The sequence below is a fragment of the Rhodamnia argentea genome, chromosome 1 (genome assembly GCF_020921035.1).
Source record: "Rhodamnia argentea isolate NSW1041297 chromosome 1, ASM2092103v1, whole genome shotgun sequence".
In the NCBI taxonomy this organism is placed as follows: Eukaryota; Viridiplantae; Streptophyta; class Magnoliopsida; order Myrtales; family Myrtaceae; genus Rhodamnia; species Rhodamnia argentea.
Genome location: NC_063150.1, coordinates 7,731,191 through 7,748,128, shown reverse-complemented (window position 1 = coordinate 7,748,128; position 16,938 = coordinate 7,731,191). Strand labels below are relative to the sequence as shown.

The following is a 16,938-nucleotide window of genomic DNA, read 5'->3' as shown; positions in this document are numbered from 1 at the left end:
AGTTTCCAACTTTCCACAAAGCTTCCTGGACGACAATTCTTCATATGTGGAGGAGACCCTCTCGTCTCGATCAAAGAACGCCTTCGGTTCTCGTAGTCTAGGTTTCTTCGTAACCTGTACAGTGGAAATGGTCTTCAACTACAGAAAATTTGATGAAGAGAAGGTGAGTTTTTGTGTCAAGCATTCATTGAGATAGTGAACTTTTATGGATGATGGATCGATTTAATGTAGGAAAAAAAAAAGAAATAAAAATTTTAAAATAGTCGTGCAATTTTCATGCAACATGAACGGTAAATAGACTGATTTTAATTAAATCATGTACATACTAGTCATATGGATGATCTGAAGAATTTGATTCTATTTAAATCATGTCCATAGTAGTCAATTGGATGATAGGCTAGCTGACGTACAAAGAGAGTAGAGCTAATAGTTCATATCAACATAAAATGCTTGGTCGATAGAAGGGTTACATAGGATATTTAAGATAGTTTGAGGATCCACTAAGCTTATCAAAACAGCGGGAACACTACGTTGCAATATCAACATATTTGCACTAGTACATGTGGTGAAGCACACGGTTTCACTATATTCAAGTTGGATTCATGCAATTTATTATTACAAATACACTAGCCTAGTTCTCTCATTCGCACATGTTATGCATGTGTCCGATTTGAGATGAATTTGGATGATACTTGTAATCTTATGCACAGGCTTTGTAATTCTGAATCTGGATCACCTTTCTTAAATTAACTTGATGGATGTTTATGAAAAAATGATTAACATGTCACATTATCATGTTACATATCGTGGAGTAAGAAGTTTTTGCAGTGTTTTTATTTTTGTAATTTGGTCGTGGAAGCTTTTTGCAATGTTCTGTTGCATGTCCATATGCTTTGTTCCCACCTGGCATTCATATATATCATTCGATGAGATAAGGTGAACACTCAAAATTCAGTTTTTCCAAACTCGAGTATACTTCGCTCTCTTACGCTCTGTTTTTGTTCAGATCCACCGACTCTGTTTCACTTCACTCTCTCTCTCTCTCTTACTCTGTTTTGAACTCTGCTTCACTTAATTCTCTCTCTAGAATTCTTTTCTCTCTCTCTATGCGTGAAGCCATCAATGCCAGAGGCGTGGGATATTGTTGACGGCCTCATCCTCATTGCTGTCCGGTTGCTATCGCGACTTTGATTTGGTAATTTAACTCACCCATGTAATTACCATCACTGAAGGTCGTTGATCATGATGAACCTCTGAATCAATTTCTATCGCCTGAAATACTTATGATTAGAATACTCAGCTTCGGAGAGTAAAGCACGGAGTGCAATAATATGGGATTATAGAAAGAAACATTGCATCCAGACATAATTACACAAAAACTCTTAATCTTGGGTTCAATCATGGATTTTTAGGCCGTAACATCACCCCATAAGAACCTTGCATCGGGCTCCGGCGGATCCGGTGCATCATCACAAAAGTTATTAGTAAGATTGTCAAGCCCTGGGAATAATGACACACAGACTATCGGAATAAGAATAACTGGAATCCTGTGGGATCGCGGCACGCACCCTGTGCTGTAGTACCACAAGCTCACTCGCCCTATTCATGGAGATAATAACAATCGAATAGTAACCACGAGCTTCAAGCCAGAAGGATGCAATTTATTACTACAACACACTTGCCTATGGGTCTCCAAATTTCTACTAACCAACGAATGTAACCATGGAGAGGAGAGATATATATCCATGCTACAGCTCAAAGAAAAACGTTGTTTACACAGGACAAATGCAGTTATGAATTATTAGAAGAGCAAAATCATGTGCAAGAATCTAAGCTTTGCAATCAAAGTAACATTTCAGCTGAGCTTCCTCCTAGTTCACTTTATCACACCACTACCAATTGCTACAAATAATCCTCTGCATAAACATCAGAAGTAAACCTGCAGGCTATGAAAGTAGTTGCCGAACTTTGCATCTCAAAACCCAGGATTTTTTCACGAATTGAAATTTTGAGAATTTCAGCTCAGCTGAACACTTTTGACACTACACCTGCACCGACCGTCCTACCTCCCTCTCTCAAGGCAAATCTTTGTCCTGTCAAACAAAGATTAATAAGCTCATTGAGAAATCATATTCCAAGTTTCTCAGCTACAATGAAAATCACAATGAACAGCAAAATTTAAACATGAATTCCACATACCTGCTTCAAGTGGAACTGGTGAAATAAGCTCGAAAACTGCCGTCACGTTGTCTCCGGGCATAACCATCTTAACTTCTTCAGGTAGTTCAACTTTTCCCGTGATATCTGCAGTTCTCATGTAAAACTGAGGCCTGTAATTTGAAAAGAAGGCAGTGTGGCGTCCACCTTCATCTTTTGTTAGGACGTATATTTCTGCCTCGAACCTCTTGTAAGTTTTGACGGTACCAGGTTTCGCAATGACCTATTCAAAGAGAGGAAACTAGTCACATTCTCCCAAAAAAAAAAAAAAAACTTTTCCTCGATAACATCATATCTGATTGTTTATATCCTACTCTGACGTAAGCAATTCTATACATTTAGAACAAAATATAAAGGCCTGGACATCGTTTCTAAATCGTCCATCTGTAGGTGACACACACAATCGCGGCGACAATAAATAGCCATCACCGGAGCATACCAAGAACGTATACTACACACTTATCAATAAAACTTCCAGGTTAAACATTTGAGCCCACTTACTTACCTGACCACGCTGTATGTCATCCCGCTTCAACCCACGAAGAAGGAGGCCAACGTTGTCACCAGCCTACAAGTTTGATAGGATGTATCAGAAACACTGCTGCATAAGGTTCTCCGGAGGTCTGTGTAGAACCGAAACCTTACCTGTCCCTGATCCAATATCTTCTTAAACATCTCAACCCCGGTCACTGTAGTTTTCAGAGGAACACCCTACACAAAAAACTTAGTGTGAGGCTCAAACTTTCCTCTTGCTGACTGATGAGATGAGGTCAATCTAAGTACAATCACCATGATATGTCATGCTGACATAAAAGGAGAAAATTTATTCTGATATTCACCTGCATCAAACCCAATATTTCAACTTCATCACCAACTTTAACAATTCCCTGTTCAACACGGCCAGTTGCAACAGTCCCACGTCCCTGATACACAACCAGAGTTGCAAGATTAGCGAACAATAACACTTCCCTTTTCGGTGCATGTAAACGGAATTCAAGACCAAAAGCATCTATGCTGGAAAGGAGTAAGTACTGTGATATTAACGGCCAGCTAAATAGGCCAAAGAAAGGAGCAGCATCCTCTTTCAAATGTTCAAAGTGCACAAACATAATTAATGCAGGGGATTTGGGTTTAGAATATTTGTAAATGTAGTCTCTCACAAAGATATAAGGCAACATCAAATGATATTATGTCGATGACAAGCGAACTTCTACTTCACCTGAATTGAGAAAACGTCTTCAATCGGCATGAGGAAAGGTTTATCAAGTTGACGCACAGGATCAGGGATGTACTCATCAACAGCCTCCATCAACTTCAAAATAGCTTTCTTGCCTATGTCTTCATTTGTCCCCTGTAAAGCGGACAATGCTGAACCGCGGATGATAGGAATTTCATCCCCAGGGAACTTGTAGAAGCTAAGAAGCTCTGGAAAAAATTGAAGTTCATGTAAAACATTACTAGCTCAACAAAAGAAAAGAGTAGACATCCAACAAGAGAATTTCCATAAGCACCCTACCCCTAAGTTCCATTTCAACAAGCTCCAAGAGCTCTGGATCATCAACAGCATCAACTTTATTTAAGAAACACACAAGAGACGGCACCCCAACCTGCTCAATGCAATAGCAAATGCTTATTATTAAAAACCTGCTTGATATGTATACAGCTTTTACAAGCAAAATACCGACCTGGCGTGCCAATAGAATATGCTCCTTTGTCTGAGGCATGGGACCATCAGGGCCAGATACAACAAGAATACCACCATCCATTTGAGCAGCTCCAGTTATCATGTTCTACGAGATGAACACAACTTGTTGAATAGTGCAAAGCACATGCGAAATTCCCATCCATAAATTAATATATCAAATAGTCAGCAATATTGACATCAAAAACAAGCTCTCCATAAACCAACAACACATTGCACTTATATGAGATATATCCTTGCCGACAATGTAACCTCTTATAGCTCCCACACTTAACCAAAATCATTCCAACCGAAGAGATCAGTCCATTCCCCATCTTACTTTAACGTAATCAGCATGTCCTGGGCAATCGACATGTGCATAGTGTCGCTTGGCAGTCTCATACTCTACGTGGGCCTGCAAAATCATGTCCAATTGAGGTTAAACAACATGCAGTTTATAAACCAACAAACTGCAAAGTAAATCAAGATGCATAAAAGAGCTTAAATCATGCCCATCAACTAAGCAAGCAGTTGATATCTTACTGTTGCAATAGTAATCCCTCTTTTCTTCTCTTCAGGAGCCTTGTCAATTTCATGAAAGGCAACAGCCTTAGCTTTTCCTTCTTCTGCCAGCACCTAAACACACCATTGTCGAAAAACTTGGGTCTTTATGATTCGAGGCTTTCAAAATCAATATTTAAATAAACACAAGAGAAAAGTGAAAAAGGATGGCATAAGCAATTCCATCCAAAACCTACCTTTGTAATAGCAGCAGTAAGCGTAGTTTTCCCATGATCAACATGGCCAATTGTACCCACATTTACATGAGGTTTTCTGTAGTAAAAGAAAATCATAAACATAAACTCAAGCTGTACTGCAAAAAATGTTTAGCAACTCATGTTTTCTTCTTATTACTGAAAAATGTCCATAGCAAATTCTTTACAAAGAACATTTTTTGTATTGATAGCTAAGACAGTGAAAAGGAAAAAGGATAATATGGTAATGGAAATAATTTTACTTCTAAGAAGGGGAAGAGTTACATTTCTGAGGTATTTAAAAGCAGGTCAAAAAATAATGATAAAGCACGGTAGAAAAGTCAATTTATTCCAAGTGAACCAGCTAAAGAAGATCAAACACCACGCAGACAATAAAGCCACTCCGCATTCAAATTTATACCCTAAAATCCCAATAATATGACTGCCATTAATAGGTCTTCATTGTGAGGATCAGCCATATTTCTCCCTCGAAGAAGATAGCAGCACGCACACTAGTTGCTATTCAAAAACCTCAGTACACATTCAAGCTCACTATTCCCAGTGAAATATATACTTTTGTACCTCAAGACAGTACTTTCAAGAGCCTACTAAAATCGATATTCTCGCCTATATGGTACTCGTTCAGCTAAACAAAATCACCAAACACTCTGTCCCCCAACATCATCCTGAGCTTTAAGCAAGGACAAGAAGTTTAAGTTTAGCATCCTTTCCTTTCCCTTTTCTCTCATTTTCTCCTTCTGGCAAAGAACAAACAAAAGAAGCTTCTTTTTCAACCAGGCTAAGCTAAGATCCTATTGAACAGTCTGTCACTGGCAGAATGTCAAGGTGAGAAATTTCAAGTTCCATTGAAACAGAAGCTAACGCGCTAGAAACACAGTACACTCTCACAAAACCATGAATAAACCAGAAGGATAAGCTCCAGAACAAACAAACAAACGCCGACGAAGATGAAATGAAAGAAAGGAAAAAAAGCACAGCAAATCGACGTCTCCACTCAGTATGCGGAAGAACACGACTGAACCGGCAAATCGGAGAGCGCGAAACTCACGTCCGAGTGAAAGTGGCCATGGATCTCCACCACGGGAGCGACACGCGGGATCGCTGGCCATTGGCGGAGAGGGATTCGGCGACTGAGTGGCCGGCGACGAGTCCCCTGCAGCAAGAATGGATTTGGGAGGGAAGCGGCAAGAGGTGCTTCGGATTGCGGTGCCTTAGGGCAGCGGCAGCCATTGAAATCGGCGGAGAGAGAGTGGGTGTGGCGGAGCAGCGAGGGGTTTTAGTTCAGGGCTTGCTCTCGCCTCTCGTTTGCTCTGCCTGCTGCTTCGAAGGGTTTAAGGAGGAGAGAGAAGGAGGGGATCTAGCAAGTTTGTCCTGAAAATTACAGTATTGCCATTGATTTTTCACTTAATCCAGATTTTACGACTCGCTATTTTCTAATTTGAATAATGTACTAATGTTTAATTTTTTTATTTTTGATTAATGGTGGATAATTAGCCCTAACTTCTTGCTTTCCTTCTTTTTCCAACTAAAATTGAATAATACATAAGGTACAATCAAATTCCAGAAAAAAAAAAATACTTACATAAGATCTTGGTCAATTAGTCACGAGCAATCACAAAGGTTGATTTTTACAAGACATAAACGGGATTTGCATGTGATTAACGATTTTGATAAATCTGATCTATGCAGATTTAGCTAAAAAAAAATGTTACATTGAAATACTTAATATGACGATTACCAAATAAATTTTGATGCACCCGATAGAACTATATTCGATATTTATTTTTCCTTTTTTCTAATAGAATTGCCCTTCTTGGTTTGGCCTCTCGGGCTTCTATATTTTTCTTAATATGCCGTCCATAATAACCCATAACATATTTCTTAACACGTTCTCCTGCGTAAAATTCGAGTCTTGCATATGAAAACTACGTGTATGAGCCCTATTTAGTAGCCTTTTCCCTCTAGGTAAGTAAAACTAACACAAGCGAGATAGGAACGTTGCCATTATTTGAATGTAAATACAACCATGTCAATCGGACAATTAATTTGTGGTAAAAAAATGGGTCAACTAAAGGAAAACAAGCAAAATAACAACGTAGAGAACGAACATTAAGAGCATCAAGAAGTTTGGCGACATATGATAGCTTGGCGGGTTACCGGTTTCATTGTGCTGAGATGTGAGATGCATGTGGTGATGATCACCCTAGGGTATGCGCTAGTGCCTTATTGAAGATTAACTCCTGTTGATAAGCTCACATCTACAATAGTATCGCGATATACTCAAAACAGAATTATTAGTTTCTCGATTATCTTTTCTTTAATAATATTCATTTGCTAACTCAATGACCTTTCGGTCCATATTTAAAAGATTTAATTCTTCTATCATTTTCGCCTTAGCCCCGTTCATCTTCGGTGCAAGAGCGCTCGATCGATGGTGGTCGCGCATTCTTTCAAGGATGGTCGCTTCTAGACAAACCTCTTAGCTATATATGCACCCCCGCCTCCTTTATCACCGATCGGTTATTTAGGGGCTTTAACTGGTGATTCGGGCTGTTTTCCTCTCGACGATGGAGCTTATCTCAATGTTTAGAGTCTTTTTTCCGTATCGAGTTCCTTAGACGGTAGACAATCTAAGGTTATAAAAACATATTAACTATGCATAAGCTCTCTTTCACTATAATATATAGAAGGTTCACGGTTGTGGCATTGAAGAGATCGACAAAGTGCAAGCCCCATTTCTTAATTTCCATAAACCCAAAGTCATAAAAATCGATTTCATGTAAGATCATGAAAGGGTCCCTAAAACCGAATTGTAATAGCAGATCGAAAGTTAAGTCTTATGATCTCTTGAAAATTAGTGATTAAATATGCAACCCGGAGGAGACAAAAAAGTCACCAACCGCTCAAATGGAACCACCCTTTTAACATGAAACTTAATTTGCATATACCTAATTCTGGCTTCAAATATACAATGAGAATAATTAAATTATATGCCAATTAAGAATGTAATACTTTTTTCATTTTTTTTAATGATTCATTTGTTTCCTGAAAAATAAATTATTCGAAAAATATTTTATTAAAAATAATTATTTATATGCTTGAAATTATATTTCAGATAAAAAAATATTTATTTATTTATATTTGTAAGTGATAGAATTGATGATTTTCGTAAAAATATTTTTTCGAAATGAAACAAAGAAAAGGAATCATGTCCGTGCTTCCCAAGGTACTCTCTCTCTCCACACAGACAGTTCCTTCATCCCCACCTCCCACTCATCGCATCCGATTCTCTCCCCGCCCAATTCTTCGATCGTTTCTTCTTCTTCTTCTTCTTCTTCCTCCTTTGCGATCTCGTGCCCTTGCGTTCAACGAGGGCGTTTGTGCCGGTTTCGCCTTCTTATCGCCGCGAAATCAGGAGGTCTCGTCGTAGCTCTCTGGCTTGTTCGGGTTGATCTTGCTCGGGTTCCTCGGCTTCGTTTTATTTCATGGTTAGGAAAGAGGTCGGGATTGCTTCCACATGATTCCTTGGGGTGGTCTGAGTTGTTGCTTGAGCGCAGCTGCTCTGTACCTTCTGGGCAGAAGCAGTGGAAGGTAATGTGTACTTCACGTGCTGCCGAATTACCTCAGATGGAGTGGAATTTTGAGCTTTTGTTTGAATTTTATGGATTTCAAGTTTAGCTAAGGTCGGCAGTCCGATAAAAAAGACGTTCCGTGACTAATTGTCGATGTGCTGTTGAGGGTTTTCATTGGTTTGGTATAAGTGTCGGTTTTGAATCTTGTCGCAGGGATGCAGAGGCTTTGAAGTGTGTTTTTCGGGTGAACCAATTGAAGGAATTAGGTAAGCGCACTTTCGAGGTCTTGGAGAATGATCTCTGTTTCTCCCTCCTTGTTCTTATTGTCTCTCCTGGACTGAGTGGTTTATGACTTGCCATGAATGTGCCGTGAACCAATTGAAGGAATTGGGTTCGCTTTCCGGCATTCTTGCTGTGGTACTCCGTCGAAGAAATTTGGAAATTTGTAATCTTACGACTGCAGCATTTTGGAGATGGCCATCTCTTTTGTCAAATTCATGCGAGTTTTTGAGGCCTAAAGGAGCGGCGAACCTAGAAAGTCAGTTTAGGGGGTGAGATAAATGAATTTTGCATTTACCTGACACAGGGCAAGGCACAAAAAATGTACAGTTACATATCTTGCAGAATTGGCCGCCTGGGGTGGGGTGGTTCTTTTTTTATGTTGGGGGTTGTGGAGGCACACCCTCCCTCAGTCAGCCATGACGTGAAGGGAGGAGGGAAACTTCCATCATCCTGCCTATATTCTTTTGAAATACTTTTCCATCTTCTTGTAGCTGCTGTTGTATTCATTGGAGTACTCTGAACATATTTTTCATCAAGAAATCAGGAAACAAGCTCTGACTATTCAAACGCCTCATTTTCCACATTGAGTGCAATTCCTTTTTTCTTAACAGTACAACTGCTTGTAGCAGCTGAAATGAATTGGTGCCTGTTTACTTAAACTTATCCAGAAAATGGTTTTATGCATTCCCTTTGCCTGGAACAGCACAGCTTTTGGATAAGGAATCTAAGGTGTTGCCTTTGGTTGTCACACTTTGTGGAAGAGTGGGCTCTGACACGCCAGTTAATTGTGAGTATAGTGGTCTGCGAGGTGTGATAGTGGAGGAGACGGTAATGAGCTTTCCCTTGATTCTAATACTTGCTTATTTGTGCTTTGTTATGCTCTACCCTATGGGATTACTAATGTTGTTGGCTTGTTCTCAGGCAGAGCAACACTTTTTGAAGCACAATGATGCTGGTTCTTGGATTCAAGACTCTGCGTTGATGCTATCTATGAGTAAAGAAGTTCCCTGGTACCTGGTGAGGAATGGCTGCTCTCTCATGCTTTTCTTAACTTTCTTGTTCACTTTGATTTGGTGGTCCAAGTAAGTTTGCTTATATTGACTGCATAGCTGACTGGTCACGAGTTGGTCTTGTCTAGAAAGATTGGAGCCTTCTCTTGTTTTCTTTGAGAACATCTTGCTTTCTGCTCTATGTCCAAATGACGATCTAAATATATGCCTTTATTATTTCTTGTGCATATGCATAGGATGATGGTACTGGCCGCGTGCATGTGGTGGGGGCCCGAGGAGCCTCAGGTTTTGAACTAAACATTGCAAGCGAAGTGTTTGAAGAGTCTGGACGATCTCTTGTACGAGGAACATTAGATTATCTTCAGGGTCTCAAGGTTTGTCTGTCTCATGGCTTCCTGTTCAGCAAATATGTTGTTGATGGACTATAAGCCAAGCTTATTGAGGATTCATTTGATTCTCTCTTATTTATCTATTCACCTTCTTTTTTTTCTTTTTATATTCCAGATGCTTGGAGTCAAGAGGATTGAGCGCGTTCTTCCTGTTGGTTCCTCCTTGACTGTTGTCGGTGAGGTAAGTTTTCTGCCATCTCATGGAGTTTAATGAGCTGGTGCTGTTATATGCTGAAAAATGAAACATTGGCAACTCGACAGCCACTTGTGTGACGATGATGGATTGACCAATGTGTTGTCAATTGATATGCAGTTTTATTTGGCCTTTCAAGTAGTCCTTATGTATTTCTTATGATGTGATTATTAATGTGAAATATTGGATCTGGCTGAGTATCAATGAAGCGACTGAGGATAGTGTCATGAGTATCGTTTCTGTTGTAACTTCAATGCTTTGGGATGAACTGCAATTCAATGGGTCTGCTTGAGGCTGGGTGTACTCACTGGAAACTGGATGCTGTGTCTTAACTGGAGGCTGCTGTTGAATAAGATTTTGTAATGTTGAACGAATGATAGGAAAACATCTCCTTAAGCCTATGATGTAGTAAAACCAACTTGTACTCTCAGATATGAACTGTGAGTTAATAACTCACATTATGCTAGCATGCTCTTCACGTTGTTGTTCAGTTGATATGCTGATTTTATCTCCCATTACAAAGACATCAATCTCTCAGACTTAGGGGCACATGATTTTATGAGCATTGCACGGAGCCAACTGCAGATTAATGCCACGTTTGATTTATTGAATTATTTGGCAGTTAGAGCCTATGGTGGTCAATATAGCGGATTATTCTCGCAAAGAAGATAAACCTATCTACAAAATGACTATGGTAGAGAGTAATGGCCACTGATTTTGTAAATTTGTTGCTACTCCAAAAGAACTGGGCTGCATGAATTTTCCTCTCAAAGCTGATTTCTGACTGAGTCTGACTAATTGTAATTTCATACTAAGTCCAATCATTCAATTTGTGGAGTGGGCAGCTTTGATAGAATCAATGTACATCCTCCTGTCTCCTCCTTAGAAAGGGATGTTACTGTCTATTGATTGTACCATCATTAGGATAAAAATAGTCACTTACTAGGAAAGACGTCAATCTCTTCACGTTATTGTTCAGTTGATAATGCTGATTTTATCTCCCATTACAAAGACATCAATCTCTCAGACTTAGGGGCACATGATTTTATGAGCATTTTACGGAGCTAACTGCAGAGTAATGCCACGTTTGATTTATTGAACTTATTTGGGAGTTAGAGCCTATGGTGGTCAATATAGTGCATTATTCTCGCAAAGAAGATAAACCTATCTACAAAATGAATATGGTGGAGAGCAATGGCCGCTGATTGTGTAAATTTGTTGCTACTCCAAAAGAACTGGGCTGCATGAATTTTCTTCTCAAAGCTGATTTCTGACTGAGTCTGACTAATCATAATTTCATACTAAGCCCAATCATTCAATTTGTGGAGAGGGCAGCTTTGAAAGAATCAATGTACATCTTCCTGTCTCCTCCTTAGGAAGGGATGTTACTGTCTATTGCTTGTACCATCATTAGGATAAAAATAGTCACTTACTAGGAAAGTCCGCAGTTTATTGAAATATGACCCTCGTAGATTTTTGGGAAGATATGTGTTACTTAGCTAATAACCAACCACTGGCTTTTCTCTAAATTAATTGCTAATCAGCTGTGCAGTGAAGGTAACTTATATTTTAACCTCTCTAAATTAATTTCTAATCAGTTATGTAGTGAAGGTAACTTACATTTGAACCCCCTCCGATGGGGAGGCTTGAACTCAATAGCTAAAGCTAATAATTAAAAAAGTGCAAACTAATGTAGCAACCGAGAAATTACTAACACACTAGAAAAATATCGCTACATTTCTCTGTATGAGCATTTTAAGCGTCTGAAGAATTAAGTCACTGCATCTGGTGTAGTCATCATGTATAGTATGGCAACGCTTTTATGAGTTTAGGTTGTCTTAAGTGAGTTAGTACGGTGCTCCTGAATGCTTCAAGTTGTAAATCCAGTACTTCAAATTCTATACTTACCTATCAAACAAAAACGAAAGTCCTGTATATATATCGATGAACTGGGGTAGCTTCATTGAAGAGCACCAGGGGGTGCAACCTGTACAGATGCAAATAATTACGGAGTACAAGAGTCAAGTTATCTACTTTGTCGAGGCATTTCTCACTCTTCATCCGTTTGATATCGTTTCTTCTGTGAATTTACCATGTTTGCTTCTTTGCTTGAAGTCAGGCCGTCAAAGATGATATTGGGACGGTGCGGATCCAGAGACCATACAAAGGGCCCTTTTATGTATCTCCAAAAACTATTGACCAGCTGATTTCAAATCTTGGCAAATGGGCTAGGTAATTATTTCAGTGAACAGCTGCGGCATCTTAAATTTCTCTCGTTCTTTCAAATGCATGCTGACTAGGAGTTTGAACAGGTGGTATAGGTATGCTTCCGTAGGGTTTACAGTATTCGGCATTTGTTTGATTACAAAACGAGCTATCCAATACATCATGGATAGAAAGCGACGCTGGGAACTGCAGCGAAGGTATATCTAGTGAAGCTTGTACTTTTAGAAATGGAAGGCACTGGTTTGTCGAAATTATCAGTTGTTGCTTTTTCTTCATTTGTCTAGATGCCCTGAAGTATTTGGTGGACTGGACATAACATGAATCTGCCATATACGGATAATAACTGCCAGCCATAAGTTCTGTGCCAGTGACTAACATGGGATGGCTATTTTTTGCAGCTCACAAAATCGTAGACCAATTTTATTTTGTTTTAAACTGGACTTTTGGCTGGAGATATATTTAGCTATTTCCTTCTCTTCACACTTGCATTCTATTTGTCAACATCAAAGTTTTATTTGAAGATGTTCTTTATTGCTTCCTCTTCTTTTCGACTTATATTCTTCTTAACTACATGTGTTCTGTTGAAGTATATAATGGATATTAGTCAGGAGCTAATAGGTAGTCATGAGTAAGGAAATTAGGATTTTGTTAGTATCTCTCCTGCCCTATAAATCGAGCGATCTTATGTACCCTTTCATTAATCTACTTGGTAAAGATGTACCTCTGAATTTCTCTTGCTCTCTGCCGAACATCTATATATTATTAGTCATCAAGAGAGAGGACCCAAATAAAGACCCTAGAATGCCAAAACACAGCTGTTTTTTCTTGCTGCTAGTAATAAGAAAAAACAGAAGGGCTTTTGTCGTCTTCTCCATCAAGCCAGCTATCGTGTTCTCTGTTTCAAGCTATACTCAGTCACTCACTGTTATTTTTTTGAGCCCATCTTCAGTAACGCATCATAATCTTCTTCTCTGGCAAGGACTCGAGCTTTGTCCCTTGCTGTCTTCTCTCTTCGTTATTATTTCTCGTCATCAGGAGGAGCTTGTCGCCGACCCAGGTCATCCAGATCTGGAGAGTTGTGCATTCTCCTATGCTCGCCGCCACCAGTCACCACCGTATGACCTTCCTCTGTCTGCTACAATTTCTCTCTTGTGGGCCATTGTTCTTCTTCGTCTCTATCCGCCTTCCGTCATCATCGTCGCAAGCAGTCCTGGCCATGAGCTCATCCTCCGTATTTGTCTCTGACGAGCTCATCCCATTTGTTTTCAGTGTTCGTCATCATTTGTCTTTAGCGAGATATACCAGTTTGGTCCTTTTAAAACCCTAACAACCTCTACCGTGAATGTCTTCCGTTGTGTGACTCATCTTCGATTACGAACATCAGAACATCATTGACTATCAAAATTTCTGTCAAGTTTCCGGGCAGCTGTGAGTGTTGGAGTCAAACACACCTTTGTCGAGCAACCAGAGTCGAGCACTGTGAGGTGATGCAATTCATTTTGCCGCAATTAATTATCGGGGAAAGACACACCGGTAAAACAGCAGTAGATAAAGTTAGGTTCTCACATGATCATTTCTTTGTTGTTTGAGGACGAGGACAGTATCAACTTTCCGGTCTTGATTTGTTTTTTGAGTGCTTCTGTCAAATAGGACGATAATGTGGCTTACATTCATGTTGTCAGCTTACACAATTGTCGTTGTATAAAATCCGGTTGTGGATGACAGGACCCTTCTGATTAATATGAAATCAAGAAGTTGTCTTTCAAGACAATTGCTAGTTTAATGTTTCTTCCTCATGCTGATTGATATTCAGATATTTGACCTTTTTATGTTACCTAGCTCAAATTGCTATCTTTGCTGGGTGGTCTCTGGTTGGTTCTCAAATGCCTCTTCTGCTTCTTCTGAATGTCTTTCCTCTTATTTGTTTTCTCGATTTCTTTCCTAGTCATACTTCAGATTTTTTTTTTTTTTGTTTTCTATTGGTAATAAATCAGGTGCTTTTCCTTCTGGAGACTGATTGGTTATCAGTAGCATATCTTGGTTATTGTTCTCTTTCTGCATAATGTTGGTTAAGTCCTCTCCATGCAGGGTTCTTGCAGCTGCTGCTAGGAGATCAGGACAGGATACTGAAGGTAACTTTGTGTTACATAATTGTTACTTAAAACATATGATCTGTTCATGTACTGATGGTTATGATTCTTTCTCAGGAACAGATGAAAAGACCAAGAATGCGCCAGACAGTGCCAAGAGAGACCGTTCAATGCCAGATCTTTGTGTCATATGCCTTGAGCAGGAGTACAATTCCGTCTTTGTCCCGTAAGCAATCTTTTCTTTATTGGATAGATGTTATTAGAGTAATCTGTCGATAGTGCATTTGTATTTTGTCCCATATTGGAATGACCTTTAGGCAATAGAAGGTTAATTTCCATGTGCAGGCTTTGCAGTGCACATAATTAGCAAGATAGCATGCACATACCTGTGTACTCTTCTTGTAACATTTAGTAGCTTTAGAATACACCTATGGTCTCAAGAAAAAAAAAAAAGGGTGTATACCTATGGTCCGCTTTAATCTGCCAACTTTTGTGTTGTAAGTTTCGGCCTCCGATGCTTAAGCTTTCTGGGGCGTGGGTTCTAATTGGCAAAATGCTGTTTGGCAATTGCACCTTCTTAATTGGATAAATGGATACTCAACATTATAAATCCCTGTCGTGGTATCTGTCAAAAACATAAATGAAATAAACCCCAACTGGAGGCGTATAACTTTTATCCATGACCAAAAAAAACAAGCATCTCTCCCCTAGCGCATATTGGAGTATAATCAAACCTTCTAAGGGGTTTTATCTTTACTGCTTCTGGATGACTTCTTAACTTGTGCTTGGCATGCTATATGCATTTCTTCAACAGATGTGGGCATATGTGTTGCTGTACAACATGCTCATCGCACTTGACAAATTGTCCACTTTGTCGGCGGCGGATTGAGCAAGCTGTGAAGACTTTCCGCCATTGAAGTAATTGTATTGCAGTTTGGATCTCATAAATTCAGACGTAATCAAGGCTCAGAAGGCTAAATTCCGTTCTGGCCGCATCGCTTGTCATCTTGCCATGTAAAAAAATTTCATTCTACACGATTCTTGCATTTATGCTCGTGGTTAAAAGGCCAACTTCTTGGATGTCACGGCGACTCCCACATAATGTTTCTGTACAATAAGTCTATTGTTAGCCTCCAATATTGTAGGTTCAAGGTGAGTTGTTGCTTGTCCTTGTCTATTTGACGCGGTCACCAGCAGCAATCATGCGGGTCCCTGTTGCTTCTACCCTTTTGGGATCATCTGTTCCATCGTCTATAATTTGCTTATCATCTGGCAATTTTATCATTCTGGCGGCTCTTCATGGGCTATAGCTTAACACGGCCCTTGTTGTTAGACATTGTCAGCAGTGAACCTGAATGAATGCATTCCTTATGAAAGAGTTGCACCTGCAAAATGTTGCTTTTGCAAGGTTTAAGCTACTCAGCTATTTATTCCACTGATTCTGAGTTGGATGCCTCCGGTAGCGTCGGACAAAATAGAGACCACTAGTAGTTTGTTAAAATTTGATGGCGCCCCTGGTGCCAACTGACAGAATTTCTCTTTTTTGCTTGTCATTGTTATCGGAATCGCTTTGGACTTCTTTCGACTGCGCATTTTGTAGTAAATTGCTGAGACTTTTTATGTCCAAAGCGGGAGCGACACGTCCGGCCAAGCCCAAGTTTGCTGTATTAGAATGCTTTTATTAGATTCCCTTTCTACTTTTTCTGGATAGCTAATGGAAGTGGGAATTTGATCCTAAACCGTCAAATCACTGGGAATTACGGGAAAAGCCTGCACTTTTGCTGATAGTCTTATGTTTAAGTGTCGTTTAGATCACGTCTTGATCTTTCACGCGACCAAGTGCTGTCTGCATCATCACACACTGTTTTCACTTCTCATTAAGCTGGTCTATCTAGGCCTTGTTTTATCCCCAGATTACTCAGTATATAACGCACCTGAACAAGCACTTGGAATGTAAAGTTTTCCGGCTCTCCCCGTCTTCTGCTCAGATAAAACGTACTCGGCCTTCTTCATTCCCTTCAAACGCCTATAGACGGAAAGGAGCCACTCCGACTCAACCTCAAATTTCCAAGCCATTCGTTGTGCCCCCATGTACCCGCGATCCATCGCCCAACAAAATGGGAGAACTGAAGCGGTTCCTGTCAAGTTTGCATATGTCAATCCGCCGATTCAAACGAACAACAACGAGGCATCATCTGACTTCGAGGTGCCTATTCACAAGAACAATCAAGTGGGAGTAATGCCTACCATGGTCGAGCCTGTGAGTCAATCATCTCCTGGAATGGCCAAAGCCAAGTTGAAGTCCGACTGACGCTTGTCTTTGTTTCTCAGCAGGGGCGTGGCCAGTTGACGCAGGAGGAGGTATTCACTTCAAAAGGCCTCAACCGAGAAGGCGAAGTTGCACTAATGACCGAACCAGGAGCATCTGCTGTTGCTCTCCTAGAGAAAGCAAAGTCAAGAACAAACATGGCATCTCCTTCAAAGCTAGCCGTCGGCCAAACC

The 16,938-nt window shown here is 40.0% G+C and overlaps 2 protein-coding genes across 8 annotated transcripts; one reads left to right on the top strand and one right to left on the bottom strand.

Annotated features, from left to right (window-relative positions):
• Positions 1-1,771: 1,771 nt before the first annotated feature.
• On the bottom strand, positions 1,772-6,010 carry LOC115728695 (elongation factor Tu, mitochondrial). Its single transcript, XM_030659058.2, has 12 exons — positions 5,723-6,010; positions 4,657-4,732; positions 4,442-4,534; positions 4,239-4,313; positions 3,903-4,007; positions 3,734-3,824; positions 3,437-3,642; positions 3,057-3,140; positions 2,863-2,928; positions 2,723-2,785; positions 2,200-2,440; positions 1,772-2,093 (listed from the first exon to the last, which is right to left on the bottom strand). Exons 1-12 carry the CDS (start codon positions 5,902-5,904, stop codon positions 2,023-2,025), a joined length of 1,353 nt encoding a protein of 450 aa, XP_030514918.1. The 5' UTR covers positions 5,905-6,010; the 3' UTR covers positions 1,772-2,022.
• Positions 6,011-7,897: 1,887 nt separating this feature from the next.
• LOC115728692 (E3 ubiquitin-protein ligase SP1) lies at positions 7,898-16,013 on the top strand. 7 transcript variants are annotated; one of them, XM_048281080.1, is made up of 12 exons: positions 7,898-8,265; positions 8,460-8,512; positions 9,232-9,356; positions 9,450-9,545; positions 9,775-9,912; positions 10,043-10,108; positions 12,240-12,352; positions 12,433-12,441; positions 12,539-12,543; positions 14,435-14,478; positions 14,560-14,662; positions 15,251-16,013. In XM_048281080.1, exons 1-12 carry the CDS (start codon positions 8,192-8,194, stop codon positions 15,292-15,294), a joined length of 870 nt encoding a protein of 289 aa, XP_048137037.1. In that variant the 5' UTR covers positions 7,898-8,191; the 3' UTR covers positions 15,295-16,013. The 7 variants fall into 7 exon arrangements, with proteins under 7 accessions (XP_048137037.1, XP_048137033.1, XP_030514911.1 ...); XM_048281076.1 differs by having other exon boundaries at positions 14,554-14,662; XM_030659053.2 differs by having other exon boundaries at positions 7,899-8,265; positions 12,433-12,543.
• Positions 16,014-16,938: the final 925 nt, after the last annotated feature.